Below are 19452 nucleotides of genomic sequence, written 5' to 3' on the forward strand. Positions count from 1 at the left end.
GGGATCATGACCCGAGCCCAAGGCAGAGGCTTTAACCCACTGAGCCACCCAGGCGCCCCCCAAGTACTTAACTCTTATACATGTAATAAATTAAATGTACATTGAGTTCCTAAATTCTCTGGAACAGGTCAATATTTTTACAGGCTTAGTAACATTTTAAAAATACTTTCAACTAAAATTCAGAAGTCTTAAAATCTCTTAGCCATTTTATTTTATTTTTTTATTTTTTTTTAAAGATTTTATTTATTTATTTGACAGACAGAGATCACAAGTAGGCAGAGAAGCAGGCAGAGAGAGAGGAGGAAGCAGGCTCCCTGCTGAGCAGAGAACCCGATGCAGGGCTCGATCCCAGGACCCTGAGATCATGACCTGAGCAGAAGGCAGAGGCTTTAACCCACTGAGCCACCCAGGCGCCCCTCTTAGCCATTTTAAATTAGAATCCAAAAACCAATGCTACATACCATCATATGCCTAATATCCCAATTGTGTTCACATACTTTAAATAACAAATACGTTTGTCCCAATGAATATAAAAACTATTCTTGAAATTACCATGAAGAGTTGAGAGTTGCATAACCTTTTTGAAAATTCGTCTTCATTCTAGATTTCATCCAAGAACTATAGCACTCAATGAAGTCCTGTTACAAGACCAGTGCTCTAACCCCTGAGCTACGGAGCCTCGCTTCAATGAAGTACTAGGTTTGGCCCCAGAGGGCAGGCCACTCCCAGTGCCAGGATGAGGAACAACTCAAGCTTGAGGAATTCAAATATGGGCTTATCACTGTAGTTAATTCAGCATTAAATGAGAACACCAACAATGGGGAGCTGTGATGAGAATCGATTAAAATAATGTATGGGAAAACCCTTGTCACTTATTACACACTTGTTGGCAGCCAGTTTTATTTTATTTTATTTTTTAAAGATTTTATTTATTTATTTGACAGACAGAGATCACAAGTAGGCAGAGAGGCAGGCAGAGAGAGAGAGAGGAGGTGGAAGCAGGCTCTCTGCTCTGCAGAGCATAGAGCCCGATGCGGGACTCGATCCCAGGACCCTGAGATCATGAGCCGAGCTGCAGGCAGAGGCTTTAACTCACTGAGCCACCCAGGCGCCGTGGCAGCCAGTTTTAGACAGAATTTCAACTTCTAATTTTTACTAGTATACAAATTACCAGCATACTTACAAAGTTAAATATTTTCAAAAGCTTTTAAATACAGAATTTATTTAAATAAATTAACATTTTCAACATGAAGACCAAGTTTCTTACTATCTCTAATCTCATAACTACTCAGGGAAGCAAACTCCTGCATTCTTATAAGCCACTGTGCTATAGGTTTTCATAAATCAATTTAGGAAAGGGAAACTGGACCCTATTTTTGAGCACATGCCCCTTCCAGACCACAGAAATATTTTTGTCTGCCTTAAAAAGAAATCTAAATTCATAGAACTGAATTTTAAGAGGAGACTCTCATTACAGAATCTCCCTTTCACTAATTCTTCTACCACAAGCAATGTTTCCTTAGATAATTAACTACTTGAGGTGGAATAGGAATTGGGAGAAATTGGGAGAGGTAGCAAATGTGAAATCAGTGACCTAATAGTCAGTAGCCAGTGACTATCCATCAGGAATTCATACATCTCAGAAAGATAAGAAGAAAATAAGAATATCTTTATAAAAATATGATTTATATTGTCCTTTAAAAAAACAACTATTTTTCAAAACAAGCTACTCTAGCTTCCAGTTCTAAAACACAGGATTATGGAGATTAGAGAAACAAAACCTAAATACAGATTACAGAAAATGGTTTACAGAAGGGTGGGGAGCTATAAGATAAGCTCCAACCATATGTATACTAGGTTGAAAGGCTATTTATTATGAGAAAAATGGCAAATTTTATCACTCCTCTGACCTGAAGCAAGTTGAAAACTGGGTAGAAAAGCTGCATCTCGAAAAGGAAAAGAAACATGGTCCAATAAGGTCTACCTGTATGTAGACCTTGTTCTGATGAGGACGGTCAAGATTAAAGGAATGAAGAAAAAAACTGGAAGGGAGAGTACAATTTTCAGGTATCAAATCTGCCTCAGCACACTCTCAATACATATCTAACTAGTTCAGAGTTAAGCTGTTCAAAGCTGGCCACTGATATGTCACATTTGGAGCCGATGCACTCCCATTACAAGCGGGGGCAGAACACCTGACCTCAGATAAATGATAACGTCAAGGAGAGGGAGGCAAGATCAGCAAGGGTATGGAAATCCCACAGTGATCAGAGTGAAGAGAAAATTTATTTGCTTTTGCCATTTCTTTTGTTTTAAAAGAACAAAATAAAAAAATAAAGCCCTGTCCCTTTGGCAGCATTCCCAGTTGAAACCCAATCCAGAGTTCTGAATGGCTACCTAAATGCTGATACAGAACTTTGCTGTATTAAAATTAATATCACTTTGTCCAAGGTGGACAATATACTATGAGCAAGACAACTGAGATCTTCTAGCCGAAGATACCATGAAATAATTCAAAGTATTACATGGAAAACCATGTCTTAAAACAAGTCCTTATTCTCCAATTCTAGATATTCGTCTCCTCCATAAAACTGCTTCTGTGAATAGTTTTTTGTTTTTTTAATGTATCAGAAAGAGATTCTCTTTCCAATAGTTAATAGAATCAAATCTATTTCAAGTTAGTTGTTCTTATAGGTCTCATTAAGCAGACACTATGATTCCATCTTCTTGTTTTCTAGAAATCCATCAGATGTATGCTGTAGAACCGAAGTGCTTTCTTTCCTTGTCATAGTAGCAAAAAGCATATCCATCATCCCCAAGGTTTCTAGTAGTTCTCTTTGGTAATCAATCTCTTTTTCTACAAGTCCTTGAAGTAACAAAAACTTTTTATCAACTACAGGTGACTGACCAATCACAGGAAGATAGATATCTAGAAAGAGAGGGAAAACACATTAACTAGAAGTATCTTTGTAAACAATAAAGGAATAGCAGTAGTTACAAAGTATAAAAATATTCACTATAAATACATTGAAAAAATTTGTACTTATTTTACAATTTGTGATTTACAAAAAAGAAACAATCCATCTGGATAAATGTATTTCAAAAAGAAATAATTACAGAAAGTACAGTGTGGAGTTCTACTTTAATTTTCCCCTTAAAAAATAGTCACGGTCTGTTTAAAAAAAAAAGGCATGGTCATTGTAGATGCCTAAGCAAAAGTTGTTTAATTACAGTAACTCTAATCTCAGCAATTCAGAGTTGAGCTACTGTAAACGTTTTACTTCCCTTAAAATGGTATGATTTATGTGGTTGTTTGTTTTCTTTATAACTGCTACTGGAGAACTGATAAAAACAAAGTACTGTGATCAATTTGATTTCATTATTTGACATCTCTATTGTATCACACTTGGATTTTTCAAGGTTTTTTGTAAAGGATTTTATTTATTTATTTGATAGAGAGAGAGTACAAGCAGGGGAGCAGTAGGGAGAGGGACAACCAGGCTCCCACAATGCAGAGAGCCTGATGTGGGTCTCAATTATGGGACTCTGAAATCATGACCCAAGCCAAAGGGCAGTCACTTAACCAACTTAGTCACCAGGCATCCCAGTTTTTTTTCCCCCAAAGGTTTCATTTATTTATTTGAGAGAGAGAACAAGCAAGCAAGAGAGCACCGGGGGGGGGGGGGGGGGGGGCGGGCAGGGGGAGGAATGGCAGAGAGAGAGAGGGAAAACCAGACTTCCCGCTGAGCAGAGGCTTATGCAGGGCTTGATCCCAGGACCCCAGGACCCCATGATCATGACCTGAGCTTACAGAGGCTTAATCAACTAAGCAACCGACGTATCCCGGATTTTTCACATTTTAACAACTACTTACCAATAATTATTTCAGCAGCATTGATCAAAACAGGGGCAAATCTTGGCTGAGATAGATTCCTATGAAACAAAATTTGTTTACTGAAATTGCCAACTTGAAAAAAAATCCTTAAAACAGATTTACTGAATTTTCCATCAGTTCTCTATAAAGGTCAAGCTAAAAGTAAATGCCTCTCATTTGAGATAAAGAAGTTCAGATGCAAGATATATGTGTTTCATAGACATAAAACATACCGTATCAAAAAATTAAGAACACGACTGATTTCCTTTTCATCCCGACCTGCAAGGGCATTTGCAAGGACTCCTCTTCGATTTAGCTCCTTTATGATGGAAACTGTAATCTCGGGTGTCTTTATTGTACAACTGGGCTAGAAAAATTTTCAGAGTCAATATGAACAGATAAGACAGCACAGGAAAAAATAATAGTCGTGGAACTGACAATTACCAAATTTAAATAGATTTGTATCTTTATAGTTTTGAGTCACAGTAAGGCACATGGTAAGTAATAAAACGATTCTTGTAAAAATATGCCCCTTGTAGGTTCATCAATTCTAACAAATGTACCACTGTGGTGGGGTATTGGTAATAGGGGAGGCTATGCATGTGTGGGGGCAGAGAGTTTATCGGAAATCTCTGTACCTTACCCTCAATTTTTGTAAAGCTAAAACTGCTCTAAAAAATTAGTCTAAATTAAAACACACTCACTCACTCACAGACAACATATTGTATGTATGTATACATGCTCCTCACTCACCTCAAGGACTCTGTCAAGTGCCTTAGAGACCCGGAAATTTTTCAGATCCCGGTCATATAATTCTAGGTGTTTCTTTGAAGGCCTGTTGATCAAAATGTCATCCTGTATGACAAAGTAAATTTATAAAGAAAAGTCACTATCTGTATAGAGTTTCATTCAAAATGAATTTTTTCATTGTGGATTTCTTTTATACCTTGGTGACCCTGAACGTATAATAAATAATGGGCATATGTCCAGAATGCAGACTAACTGAAAATGAAATGATCTGCTGCTACATCAATGTGTTCTTACTCTCCTATGATTTAACTTAGAAGAGACACACAGTACCTCACGCTGGGCAAACATTACTCATTTCAATTCTCTTCACATGGCAAGCAGTATGACTTAGAAGAAAGGAAACAAAGACGGGAGAAACTGAGATCTAGTCCCAACAACTCTGGCTACCAGTAATGAAATGCTGCATCGACCAGAGCTTATTTGCATCTCCGTCTTCTCAGATGCCAAACAGGGACATAACTGGCTCTACTACTGTTCAGGGCTGTTTAGGAGATCAAATCAGATAGTGTATCAAAGACACTATTTTGAATATGGTAAAATACTGTAACATTGTTATGAATCAGGGTATTAAAGTAGTCCTTTCCCCATTACTTACTAATAACGTTCCCCAATCTAGCAATCTGCAGGAAGAATTAAGGTACAGAAAAGCAAAATAAAGTTAAATCCCATGTGAACTACACTTTCCAGTAACCTGCAGGGTTGGAGCTGGCTACTCTAACAAACCACATTTTCTTTTTTTCTTTTTTTTTTTAAAGATTTTATTTATTTATTTGACAGAGAAAAAGAAAGATCACAAGTAGGCAGAGAGAGAGAGAAAGGGAAACAGGCTCCCTGCCGAGCAGAAAGCCCAATGCGGGGCTCGATCTCAGGACCCTGGGATCATGACCCGGGCCAAAGGCAGAGGCCTAACGACTGAGCCACCCAGGTGCCCCCCAAACCACATTTTCTAAAAAAAAAAAAAAAAAAAAAAAGAGAAATATGCAAATACCCTTTGTTTCATGTAATTTTTTCCTTTAATAAAAGTTCGATATGCAGGCCTTCTTCTCCTAGGAAGAGAATCCTTCTTTGCTTCAGATTTCCGATGTTTAACACTCAGTATTCCATTGGTCATTCCTACAACTATTGTCTCATCTTCATGCTAAGGAGCAATTAGAAAAATAAGTTAGTCTATTCCTAACCCATCACTTGCCCTAGTATTTCCTCAAAACACCATTTATAACATGTTTTCTGCTAATCCACACCTTCACCAAGAATTTCAATCAGATACTCTGCCTAACAACAATCCATGCAGAAAGTTAGATAAATCACTTTTTCCACCAGAATACTATTATACTGATGGAACATGTTATACCTGGTATAGGTCATCACTGGCACTTTGTATAATAATATAGTTAATGACGCTTTGGGAAACTTCTAAATTAATTTTTTCCTGCATCCTCTTATTAGAAAAGGATCTGTGTGATAGCATAACTTTCCACAATATTGCCAAGAAAATAATTTGTAGTAAGTTTTTCCTCTTCTAATTCAAATTTCTGTATGATGCATTCAAATATCCTCTTCTTCAACGGCTCGTGAAACTTGACAATGGACATCCCCAGATCCTGCCCTTAGTGTTAACAATGCCAGTGAGCAAGACCTAAATCTCAATTCATACTAAATTACTGGCACAAGTCATATAATAGAAATTGTCTTAACTCCACCAACTAATACGGCAAGAATATAGTAAGATTTATTCAAACACAAAGATAAACCCTAAAATTTCATTTCAGTTTAACAGACAAGGGTAGCGAAAGCTTTAAAAAGAATTAGAAATACTTACTGCAAGTGCAAGACTCAAAATTGAAGCTGCATAATCAAAACTGTGGACTACTTTATAGGAAGTCGTGCTATATACTTTCACCTTCCTAAGGAAAAGAAAGCTCTGTTACAAATTACCTAGGAAATGAGTATAAAATGTAAATTTCCAATTTTTTTAGAAATTCAATGTATAAATATTAAAATTTACACTGCAATGAAGAAAAATGATTAATAATATTAATTACAAACTAATTCATCACTGAATCTCTTTTAAAAATGAACTATTAGCAGTAGCTATGTTTATATAAAGACTTGACTAGCCACCAGACCACAGACCATGAACCTGACAATGAAACCTGGGAGTACAAAGGAAAGGTTTCAAAGCACACTGGGATTCAAAAGCACAGGGTTTCTCAACATCAAGTGATTAACACTACAGGTCAGATACTTCTTAGTTGCAGAGGCAATTTAGCAGCATCCCTGACTGCTACGTACTGTACGCCAGCAGCACTCCACTCCCAACTTGTGACAACAACCAAAAATGTCTCCAGATATTGCCACATGTCCTCTGGGAGACAAAATCCACTCTGAGATGACAACTACTGTGAAGAGAGCCAACTCACACTTGATTTTTGAGAGACACATCTAAAAACAGAGCCCCAAACTGCCTAGTAACAGCACTTCAGAGAGTCTGCTACAGATTTACATGATAAAGTCCTTCGTGTTAAAAATATATTCTAGCTTTTAAAATGCGTATACTTTTTTTTAAGGATTTTATTTATTTGTCAGCGAGAGAGAGCACAAGCAGGCAAAGTGGCAGGCAGAGGCAGAGGGAGAAGCAGACCCCTCCGCGCCCCCCCACCCTGAACCCCCACCGCGAGCAAGGAGCCACATGCGGTTCTCAATCCCAGGACTCTGGGATCATGACCTGAGCCAAAGGCAGATGCTTAATGGACTGGAGCCCCATAAAATATGTATACTTTTTAATAAAAATACTGAAAAACCAAGGCTTTCTCTAACAATGAAAATACGATATATAGAAATAAAATTACCAAAAACAAATAAATATGAATAAATATTAGAACTGTGCCATAGTTCTAGCCATATGCTACTAAGCACTTGAAATGTGGCCAATGAAAATGAAGACCCACATTTTAAATTTTACTTGATTTTAATTAACCTAAATTTTTTTTTTTTAAGATTTTATTTATTTATTTGACAGAGATCACAAGTAGGCACAGAGGCAGGCGGGGGTGGGAGGGGAAGCAGGTTCCCCACCGAGCAGAGAGCCCAATGCAGGGCTTAATCCCAGGACCCTGGGATCATGACCTGAGCCGAAGGCAGAGGCTTTAACCCACTGAGCCACTCAGGCACCCTAATTAATCTAAATTTTAATTTAAAAACTGAGGTAGTATAAAAATACTTTTCTGTTAAACCATCTATATTTTACTTTAATGACTATAAAACATTATTACTGTATCACATGACATGTATTGGATGCTTGTCTCTCGTTTGTTGGTAATAATTTTTATATCCATTGTGTATTGAAATGATATTTTAGATACACTGAACTAAATAAATATATTATTAATGTGGCCTAGTTCTTTTTGCCTTTTTTTTTTTTAAAGATTTTATTTATTTATTTATTTGACAGACAGAGATCACAAGTAGGCAGAGAAGCAGACAGAGAGAGAGAGAGAGAGAGAGAGGAAGAGAAGCAGGCCCCCCGCTGAGCAGAGAGCCCAATGCGGGGCTCGATCCCAGGACTCTGGGATCATGACCTGAGCCGAAAGCAGAGGCTTTAACCCACTGAGCCACCCAGGCGCCCCTCTTTTTGCCTTTTTAATGTGGCTACTAAAACATTTATAATTACATATGTAGCTCATATCCCATTTCTGTTGGACAGTACTGTTCTAGAACATTAACAGAATACTAATACCTACTTAAAGTAGTAATATTTGTTTTTTTGTTTTTTTTTTTTTTTAAAGATTTTATTTATTTATTTGACAGAGAAAGAGATCACAGTAGACAGAGAGGCAGGCAGAGAGAGAGAGAGGTAAGCAGGCTCCTCGCCAAGCAGAGAGCCCGATGTGGGACTCGATCCCAGGACCCTGAGATCATGACCTGAGCCGAAGGCAGCGGCTTAACCCACTGAGCCACCCAGGCGCCCAAAGTAGTAATATTTGAATCACATAAATGTACAGAAATTTTCACATGAAGTTTTAAATTTCAAAAAAAAGCTAGAATATATACATACATTCATTATAAGCATTTCTAAATATGTAAATGGTAGAATAAAGATTTTTAAAGAAAACAAGGAATGACACAGACTATTTTAAAAGATTAATGTTCAAATGGTTCAATAAAATTCCTTAAGTATATAAGTACACACTAAGTTACGTCAGGTGAGAAAAAAAGTTTGCTATATGTGAATAAAAGGTCAAAACTATTTTCTTTCTTTCTTTTTTTTTTTTTAAAGATTTTATTTATTTATTTGACAGAGAACACAAGCAGGCAGAGAGGCAGGCAGAAAGAGAGAGAGAGAGAAGCAGGCTCTGCACTGAGCAGAGAGCCCGATGCGGGGCTCGATCCCAGGACCCCAGGACCATGACCCGGGCCGAAGGCAGAGGCTTTAACCCGCTGAGCCACCCAGGCTCAAAACTATTTTCAACTGAAAAGATTTTTTTTTTCACAGAAATCATTTAACAAAACATTTACTTAACACAAATACTTTAGAAATAACTCACCTTCTCGAGCAGTAAATACATGTACACTAGTAATAATAAAGGAAGAAAATTAAAATGCTAACCTGTCCAGTGACCCAGAAAGTAACCTCTGTCCAGAGCTACTCAGATATAAACATGTCACAGTTTTATGATGATTTTTCAAAGACACTAGCAACTGTCCTCCTTTCAGCATGTCCCAAATTTTAACATAACGGCCTCCTACAAAAAGAAATAATTAGTTTGAAATTCTGCCTCAACATTATTTTAAAGATTTGAAAAGCATTTTTCACTGGACGCTGCATTGCATGGAGGTGAAGTGAGGGGTCTCAGAGTAAAACTGCCTGGTTTCAATGCTGGCTCTGTCACTGAGTTTGTAACTGAGAGTAATAATAGTTTCTACCTCAAAGAACTATTCTGGTGATTAGATAATTGCATATTTGTAAATATCACAGAACTGCCTAGCAAAATAAAAAGTATAACCAAAAATGTTTAAGAAAATTGTATAAGATCACCGTGTAAAAGAAATTTTATGTCAGTACAGAAATGAACAATATAAACTATTTCCTAAACATCTTGTGAATCCAAACCAAACTGAAAAATTTCCCTATAACTTTTACTCTAAGAGTTAGAAGGGTCCTTAAAGGCAATTTAATCCAAGAGTTTAAAAAGAATTCCTTTAATATGGCATCTTTTATTTCTTTTTTTTTTTAAGATTTTATTTATTTATTTGAGAGAGAGAGAACATGAGACAGAGAGAACATGAGGGGAGAAGGTCAAAGGGAGAAGCAGACTCCTCGCTGAGCAGGGAGCCTGATGTGGGACTTGATTCCAGGACTCCAGAATCGTGACCTGAGCCGAAGGCAGTTGCTTAACCAACTGAGCCACCCAGGAGCCCACATGTTTTATTTCAGTGAAATATTAAGCAAATGTCTAAAGGTAAAATAGAAGAATGAGTTGGAGAGGGAGGAGCAAAGGTCTCATCTATCCTGACAAGGAAAGTGGGCCTGTAAGCCAATTCATAGTCCCTGTCTCACCACATGTGGCAGCTCATGAGCGAGCATAGTTTATTTTTTTTTTATTTTATTTATTTATTTTTTTTTAATTTATTTAGTCAGAGAGAGAGAGCGAGAGCGAGCACAGGCAGACAGAGTGGCAGGCAGAGTCAGAGGGAGAAGCAGGCTCCCCGTGGAGCAAGGAGCCCGATGTGGGACTCGATCCCAGGACGCCGGGATCATGACCTGAGCCGAAGGCAGCTGCTTAACCAACTGAGCCACCCAGGCGTCCCGCGAGCATAGTTTAAAACAACTGATCCGAGGCGCCTGAGTGGCTCAGTGGGTTAAAGCCTCTGCCTTCAGCTCGGGTCATGGTCCTGGGGCCCTGGGATCGAGTGCCTAATTGGGCTCTCTGCTCAGTGGGGAGCCTGCTTCCCTCCCACTGCCTGCCTCTCTGCCTACCTGTGATCTCTGTCTGTCAAATAAATAAATAAAATCTTTTAAAAATAAATAAAACAACTGATCCTGTCCCAACTCTCATTTCCAAAGTCTGTAAGAGTTGACTGAAGGGACTGCCCAAGGTCATACAATTAGCTAGTGACACAGTGGAGATTAGCATACAGGTGTCCATCTTCCCTATTCAACTTGAACTTATTTCCATTTCTCAAAATAACAGCAAGAAAAATGGATACATTTGGCAATGTTATCAATTTATTTTGAAATTAAATAGGTACTGGGGAAAAAGTATAAAACAGGGTAATTTATATTGGGATTTTTTTTAAAGATTTTATTTATTTGACAGAGACAGCAAGAGCAGGTACATAAGCAGGGGGTATGGGAGAGGGAAAGCAAGCTTCCTGCTGAGCAGGGAGCCCGACGTGGGGCTCGATTCTAGGACCCTGGAATCATAACCTGAGCCGAAGGCAGATGCTTAATGACTGAGCCACCCAGGCGCCCCTCCATTTGGATTTTAAAATTAAGGGAAAAAAGGCTACACACATAGCCATATATGTGCTATAAATTATATATACTACCTATGTATTCTACTGTCAATGCATTAATTTTGACTTGATGAGTGAAAAAAACCAATTTATGTCTTCCCTTCTAATTGTGAAAATGCTCTATGATCAACATAACAACTACAAAAAATACCTCAGTTCCAACTCGATGAAAAAATGTATCAAGTCCCCCTTTGATTCCACATTATATCCTCCTCCAGAACTGCTATTTGTTGGGTAATGTCATTCCAATCAAGAGACATGAAAAAAGATAAGTCTGATTCTAGAACGGAAAGAACTGTGTTTTCAAAAGCTGTCATGGATCTCTTAGGTAAGAATGCCAGGAATACAACCTAGATCTCTGGTTAAATACACAATGCAGGCTCTCCAGTTCTAGGATTTCAGATCTCTCACTCTATCTTGGAAAAATTAGTCAAAATAAATAACTTTTATTTATTTCCTCAGTTGCAAAATAGGGAGAAAACGAACTACTTCCTAGGCTCGGTAATATGTGTATAATAGCACAGTATCTGGTTCACATTAGGTACTCAGTAAATCCTAACTGCTGGCCTGCTCTACTTTTTGGTTGAACGAAACCTAGTTATGCAATTCAAGGGCAGAGTGTTAAATTACAAAAAATAACTGATAAAGTAGTAACTGATTCAAGACCAAAGATACCAGTAAAGCAATTTTTTAAAAAAGGTTTTACTTATTTACTTGACAGAGACACAGAAAGAGAGAGAGAAAAGAAGCAAGGGGAGTAGGAGAGAGAGAAGCAGACTTCCTGCTGAGCAGGGAGCCGGATATGGGGCTCAATCCCAGGACCCTGGGATCATGACCTGAGCTGAAGGCAGACACTTAATGACTAGGCCACCCAGGTACACCTATAAAGCAATTTTAAAAATACCTGCTGATGCCAGAAGACTTCCAGAGGGAAAAAGCAGGACACTTTCCACTGGCTGCCCATGCTCAACAGAGATCACGCTCTTGTTTGTTCGTGCATCAAACATCTTCACAGTATGATCATATGACCCTAAAACATCAATTTTTGTATTATGTGAGTTTCATTACTCAAACTTAGTATGTATGTGTTTGTATTCAAATATAAATTTTAAAAGGAGAAAAGGATGAAATTTTAAAGACACGTCTATATGTTCATGAAGATACAGTAACTCCAAACTCTCTGGTACAACTGACTGTTCTCTGAAAAAGCATTATACTATAATATAGTACACTATACTATACAGGATCTTAAGCTATTCAGATTTCCAAGCTATTGTCACTACTGAATCACCTGGGAACCTCTGCACAAACACCCACAAACACTCCACTGCATTATTTTTGTTTCTTGGCCACTAGAGGCTCTTTGCAAACCAGAATACTAAAACCATTATAGTTCTGACACTCATGTTTTCAGGGAAGCCTGATGCTTCCAAAAACATTTGAAGGACAGCAAGAACAATCACCAAAAGAAGAAAAAAAAAAATTTAAAAAATGGATAAACAAACATACTTCTTTATAAAATTTTTTTGAAAACTACTCTATCCCAAGAGTCCCAAAGCAATACCAAATTATATCACAATTAAATTATCAAGAAGTGAAAAACAGTTCACCAACCTGTTACAAACAGATCTGGATTCAGTTTGCTAGCACATCCACACCTCACATAATCAGAATGTTCTTTGAATGTCAGAATTTCTTTGGAGTTTGGAATATCCCATAATTTAACTGTATAATCATCAGCCCCAGAGACCACATGATATTTGTCAGCTGTAAAATCGACTGTATGAACTGCTCTAAAAGATCAAAAATCAATGAATTAAAAAGCAAGAAAAAAACTGTGTGTCTGGCATCTTTTAACATAAAACACTCCTTTTCCCCAAGTAACCAAAAAAAAAGAAGCTCAGTTTCAGGGAGTAATGATAGGAGGAAATTATGAGATAAAATCTTTAAAACAGGGGTGCCTGGGTGGCTCAGTGGGTTAAAGCCTCTGCTTTCAGCCCAGGTCATGATCCCAGGGTCCTGGGATCGAGCCCCTCGTCGGGCTCTCTGCTCAGCAGGGAGCCTGCTTCCTCCTCTCTCTGCCTGCCTCTCTGCCTGCCTGTGATCTCGTCTCTCTGTGTCAAATTAAGAAAAAAAAAAAAAAAAAAAAAAAAAAAAAAAAAAAAATCTTTAAAACAGGTATTTGTCCCTAAGCCAATTTAAAATTCTAAATACCCCTACTTTATAAAGTTAAGACAATTAGTAGCCTTAAAATTACATTTTCTAATAATATGTTAACAATTCTACAAAACTGCTCAATAAAAGTAAATGTTCTAAATGTTGGAGCAAAGGTACATTTAATTAAATAAACTTCAAAATGGATAGTTCCTTACAAAATTCTAAGACCTGCCATTAATAGTAGGATCATGTTAAGCGAATTTGTTAGACTTCAAATGTTTCACTGATGGGGAAAGACCATCCTGATAATACACTATTAAAAAAACACCTGAGATTTTAAATAAGCAGAAGCTTCAGCAATGAACTAGGTAATCTTGATATAAAATTATAATATAAAACTACCCTGGTCATTTAATTTATCAAGCAGCAAAATATTAACTTCAGGAAGAAAAAAAAAAAAAATCAACCTTCCAACCTGACTTTAAAATAAGAACCTCAAAAGAGTGTAGCCTATAGAGTTCTCATTTATAATTGTGAGGGTGCCTTGAGATCAGTGGTTTATAACCTCGACTGGTCATAGAACTCCCTGATTAGATAGGAAATTTCCCTAGATAAACGTGCATTTCTTAAAATGTCACATATAATTCTAGGGAATTCACGAGTCCCATCAAACTGGCCACAGGACTTTCGATTATGTCTTAGAACAACCAGGAAATAAAGTATACATTACTACATAATCTTTACAGAACTGCTCTATGCTTTTAGTCAAAGCCCAAACAAACAAACAAACAAACCAAAAAAAAGTTTACGATGACAAAAGAAACAACAAAATAACCAACTGTCTATAACTGTATGGTGACAGATGCTCACAAGACTTACTATAATCATTTTGCAATAGACACAAATATCGACGTATGCTTGAAACAACAATGTTTTGTTACTTATACTTCCATAAAAAAATAAAAAAATTTTAAACTCTGGCTCTTACTTAGTATGACCTTCAAACTGCCTGAGGGGAGCTCTCCCACTTATATCAAAAAGCTGAACTCCACCATCTTCACTGCCAGCCACAAGCAGTCTACCATCCTGACGAAAAGTAGCACAGTATGCCGTGTCTTTAAATCGAGAAAAGGTTTTTATAGGTTCTTGAGAGTACCGGCCATAAATGTGAATCTACAAAAAGATAAAAAACATAGTATTTAACCAAATGGCTCAAGATCAGTAGTAAATATAACTACACAAAGGAAAAAGAAATTTAACATTATATTTACCCTTGAGGAAGCTGTGACAGCATAATTATATGGAGGCTGTGGAGAAAAATCTACTTTTGACACTGCACCAAACTCCTTGATTTGAACAGGGGTCTTGATAAAAATAAAAAATAATACAAAGGATCAACAGTTACAATCGATAAGACCTTTGAAGCATTACATAATTTCTTACTGATATTTCTCTTTGTTCTTAATAACATTTACTAGGATGTATTTAATATAGAAGTATAAAGAAAGCAAAAAGGTTCAATTACCATCATCCAAATTTCCCCAGTTGCCACGAAAGTAAATACATATATGATGTAAGTAAATATATGACAACAAATATATGGGCAGACGCCCAACTGACTGAGCCACCCAGGCGCCCCTCTTTTTCCATTTTTTAATTACTCATTTAAAAGAAAAATCACTTTTAAGCCTTTGTAGTCTAGAAGAACTAATTCTGCATCATGGCTTTCTTAGTTTTAGAAAGGCAAAAAAAAAATCTTGCATAATTGAAAAATTTAAAAATCTATCTCATTTGGCATTCATTAATCTTAATCTATTTTTTGGTAGGCACTTGTATGATTAAAATCGTTAAGCACCATGGACTTTTTTTTTTTTTTAAAGATTTTATTCATTTGACAGAGACACAGTGAGAGAGGGAACACAGGAGTGTCAGAGGGAGAAGCTTCCTACAGTGCAAGGAGTGCCACGAGGGGCTCAATTCCAGGACCCCAGGATCACGACCTGAGCCGAAGGCAGACACTTAACAATTGAGCCACCCAGGTGCCCCAGAAGCATGGACTTTTAATTTGAAACATCCAAGAAAAAATATCAGATATCAAATTTTCCACCCAAACTGTAAACTGTTGATAGATTCTTTTTAGTTATTAGTTCTCTACTAGAGAATCCAAAGTATAACATATGCTGGGGAAATAAGCATATGCAAATGCAAACCACTCATTACCATCTACACTTACCTTATAGTTGTTCCAGTACAGTGTGTCTTGGGTGATTTTTTCACCGAGTACAGGATATGTCTGAATAGCTGCAGGCTTATAACCAGCCATAATTTCATATAATTAGACTGTTAAATTGACGTTACAAATAATTACAGTGACTCTGCTTTATGTCTGTAAAAGAAAATATTTTATATACACATGTTATTCTTTAACCTGTATAGTTCCATTCTCACGCTGTGTCTTTTCAAAAGACTGTGTGGCAGCTTACAGATTAGTGACCAATAAATCATCTAATTCTAACACAGAAGTGACAATCTAAAGGAAGTAGGAAGAATACAGACAAGGCTACCAGACTGCACCATCTACTCAGCTATACACAGAGGCTGTACACAAATGTTCTCACATCTGACTCACCAATTTACAACACATGGAAATAAATCTGGCTCAGCCATCCAGCAGCCAAAGCAGAAGTCCACTGGCTTAGACTGTTTATTAATAACAACAGAAAATATTAAGATAAAAGTGCAAATACAAGTTTCCTGAAACTAAATTTAGGATGACATTTAATCTATACGAACATAGTGTAGGGTCTTGACTTCCTGAAAGCCTGAGAAATACCAAGAAGGAAAACAAGGCGAATATTCTAACAGAGAAGCTTAAAATTAAATTTAAAAGCTTAAAATAAAATTAAAAGCTAATATTCTGATGCAGAAATTTAAATGTAAAAGCTTAAAATAAAAATTAACTTTTAAAAGTTTAACAGTAACAAAAATAAAGAATAAAGCAATTCTGAAATTAAATTCCCAACTTTAAACTTTTAACTGACATGGAATTAAGCCAAAAAGTCTCTCCAGGACTATTCAACTGTGAAAGAGATTGATTTTATCAATGATCCAAATCATCATCTATTCCAAAAAGCTTGAAGTTATTACCAAAATAAATAGGTATGACATACTCTGAAGATTCTTTTGATGAAATGGAACAATCAACAATTAAAAGGAAGGAAAGTTTTCTGTTCATTCAAGTACCTACAATGCACAGGACACTCTTCTAGGCTCTGGAAATACAATGTTGAGTAAAACAGTCCCCTCACGCCAATATTCTCCATTTTAGCTGGTGATGAGCAGAAGACTCGGCCTTGACTTGTCCTTCCTCTTCACTTTTAACATCCAAATAGTTAACAAGATCTGCTATTTTACCTCCTTAAACTTTATCACGTCCACTCCACCAAGTTCCACTGCCCTTAGATCTTCTCATCTACCCAAATACTGCAGTATAAGGGCCCTTGACTCCCTCATCCATCTTTTTTTTTTTTTAAGATTTTATTCATTTATTTGACAGAGAGAGAGAGAGCACAAATAGAATGGCAGGCAGAGAGAGAGGGAGCAGTGAGCTCTCCGCTGAGCAGGGAGCCTCATACGGGACTCCATCCCAGGATCCTGGGATCACCACCTGAGCCCAAGGCAGCCCCTTAACCGGCTGAGCTACCCAGGCACCCCCTCATCCATCTTTTTTTTTTTTTTTTTTTAAGATTTATTTATTTGACAGAGAGAAATCACAAGTAGACAGAGAGGCAGCCAGAGAGAGAGAGAGGGAAGCAGGCTCCCTGCTGAGCAGAGAGCCCGATGCGGGACTCGATCCCAGGACCCCGAGATCATGACCCGAGCCGAAGGCAGCGGCTTAATCCACTGAGCCACCCAGGTGCCCCTTTCATCCATCTTTTAAATAGACATCAGCAAGACCTAATTACCCAGTATATCCAGCACAAAGCACAACACTGCCTGAAAAGAAAGGTCCAAGCTCCTTAATAGGGCTTCTCATCTGGCCGTTACCAACCTTTCCAGTTTCACTCTTTGCTATTCCCTTTAACACACTATTCTCTTACTTCTCTGTCTTTGCTCATTTATCCACTTTGCCAGGAATGATCTCTACATACCCACTTCCTTTTTATCTTTTAAAGCTCAACTCAAGGATTACATCCTCCACACTTCTCTCAACTCCTAATCCTACTTCATTCTGCATACTTCTGTCTCTGTGCATAGTAACACTGACTTTGTAATAATCTCTTTTTCCCACAAAACTGAACATTTCATATCACGAAGATTTTTTTTAAGTGTGTAAAGAAAACTTGGGGAAAGAAAGTAGGCACTGTGCTGATTTCTACAGAAAAATATAAAATTAAAGGCACAAGTGGTGTCTATAATAGGAATACTGCTATGCATCAAGAGTCAACAAACTTTTTCTGTTAAGGGGCCAGATGATAAGTATCTTAGGTTTTGCAGACCAATAGGCAAAATGGAGAGTATCATGTAGTTACAAGCAAGCAAGCAAGAAAAAAAAAATCTCAATTTTACACTAACAAAACCCCCCAAATAATTGTGAGAACAATTTTGTAGTTATGAATGAAAAGAATGAGATTTTTGAATGAAGGAAAAAACATTTCACTTATTTTAGGTTCAAGATTAGTGTTTCCTATCATCAGAATGCAAATATTCACTTGTAAAAACCATTCTAGGCTCACTGGCTGCCTAAGGAAAATGATCACCATGCCAAATCTAATGTGTGGGCTTCCATTCCTTACTGTAAAACCACCCCTTACTAGAATATTGGCAAAGGAATACATAACTCTGCCTTGAGATAAAAACACTTTAAAGCTCCTAAAGTTTACAAGTGAGGAGTACGGGTGCCTGTGTGGCTCAGGTCATGATCCCAAAGGTGCTGGAATCAAGACACCACGGAACACCTTGCCCAGTGGGGAGAAGCATTCTCCCGCAGCCTGCCGCTCCCCCTTCTTGTGACCTCGCTCGCTCTCTCACAAATAAATAAAATCTTAAACAAAAACAAGTGAGGAGTAGTAGTAGTGGTTTGCCAGATTAAAGAGAGAGACAGCACTGAAGATGAAGGAGAGGGAACATGACACAAAAGCGTGGAGGCAAGAAGTGATGTGAAAATGAATAGGAAGAAGATGATTAGGGAGAGGTGAGAGCCGGAGAAACTGAGAGTAGATTGATAACAGATACTACAATACAAAGCAGAATATCAAATATATGCTACAAATAACGTACAGAATACTAAGAGCTCAAACAGATTTTTTAAAAAGATTTTATTTGTTTGGCAGAGATCACAAGTAGGCAGAGAGGCAGGCAAAGAGCGAGGAGGAAGCAGGATCCCTGCTGAACAGGGAGCCCGATGCGGGGCTCGATCCCAGCACCCTGAGATCATGACCTGAGCCGAAGGCAGAGGCTTAACCCACTGAGCCACCCAGGCGCCCTCGAAACATATTTTTAATTCTAACCGGGCGGCTCCCAGAAAGACTCAAAGCGTGCATTTCAACCCGGTCTTGATGTCTAATTCTAAAACAGACTGACCTTTTAAGATGGGCACAAGCGCGGGGGATAAGGGCAGCACTGGAAATCGAGAGAACATCATAAGCAAAGACAGGTGGAAATTTGCCCACCTGCCTTGGAGGGATGCGCGCTAATAACGGTGCACAGGAGGAGAGGATGTGCTCGCAGAAGAGGCCAAGGTACATCGAAGCTAAATCGCGGGGATCCTGAGAGGTTGGTTATGGAATTTTAGCCGTTCGGTGAAGACTGGGAAGCCCCAGGGAGCACGCCAGATTCCAAGGAAGGCCCGACCAGAGCTTGAACTACCCCCACTGGGAGCCTCCTTCACCTCCCTACCGCCTCACCTGCCCCGCGAAACACTCTGCGTCCAAAGAAAATTTCTTGGATTCCGCCAGCCCCCTCCCCGGACTCGCGGGGCTCACTTGCGGAAGATCACGCGGACCTTCCACGGGGCCGCCAAGACGCAAGCCCAGAACAGGCAGGCCCGTCGCACAAAAGTGACGTGATGACGTACGCACACGCGACATACGCGT

At 38.2% G+C, this 19452-nt stretch overlaps 1 protein-coding gene across 4 annotated transcripts; it reads right to left on the minus strand.

Moving 5' to 3' along the window:
• Positions 1 to 886: 886 nt before the first annotated feature.
• UTP15 (UTP15 small subunit processome component) lies at positions 887 to 19428 on the minus strand. Of its 4 annotated transcripts, XM_082724978.1 has the most exons (14): positions 19264 to 19412; positions 19030 to 19125; positions 15591 to 15743; positions 14629 to 14721; positions 14346 to 14530; positions 12815 to 12993; positions 12105 to 12230; positions 9291 to 9426; positions 6504 to 6588; positions 5673 to 5822; positions 4628 to 4729; positions 4108 to 4241; positions 3875 to 3933; positions 887 to 2929 (listed from the first exon to the last, which is right to left on the minus strand). In XM_082724978.1, exons 3-14 carry the CDS (start codon positions 15678 to 15680, stop codon positions 2712 to 2714), a joined length of 1557 nt encoding a protein of 518 aa, XP_082581104.1. In that variant the 5' UTR covers positions 15681 to 15743; positions 19030 to 19125; positions 19264 to 19412; the 3' UTR covers positions 887 to 2711. The 4 variants fall into 4 exon arrangements, with proteins under 4 accessions (XP_082581104.1, XP_082581102.1, XP_082581103.1 ...); XM_082724976.1 differs by lacking the exon at positions 19030 to 19125 and having other exon boundaries at positions 19264 to 19428; XM_082724977.1 differs by having other exon boundaries at positions 19030 to 19412.
• Positions 19429 to 19452: the final 24 nt, after the last annotated feature.

This window comes from Mustela nivalis, assembly GCF_964662115.1.
Source record: "Mustela nivalis genome assembly, chromosome: 3".
In the NCBI taxonomy this organism is placed as follows: domain Eukaryota; kingdom Metazoa; phylum Chordata; class Mammalia; order Carnivora; family Mustelidae; genus Mustela; species Mustela nivalis.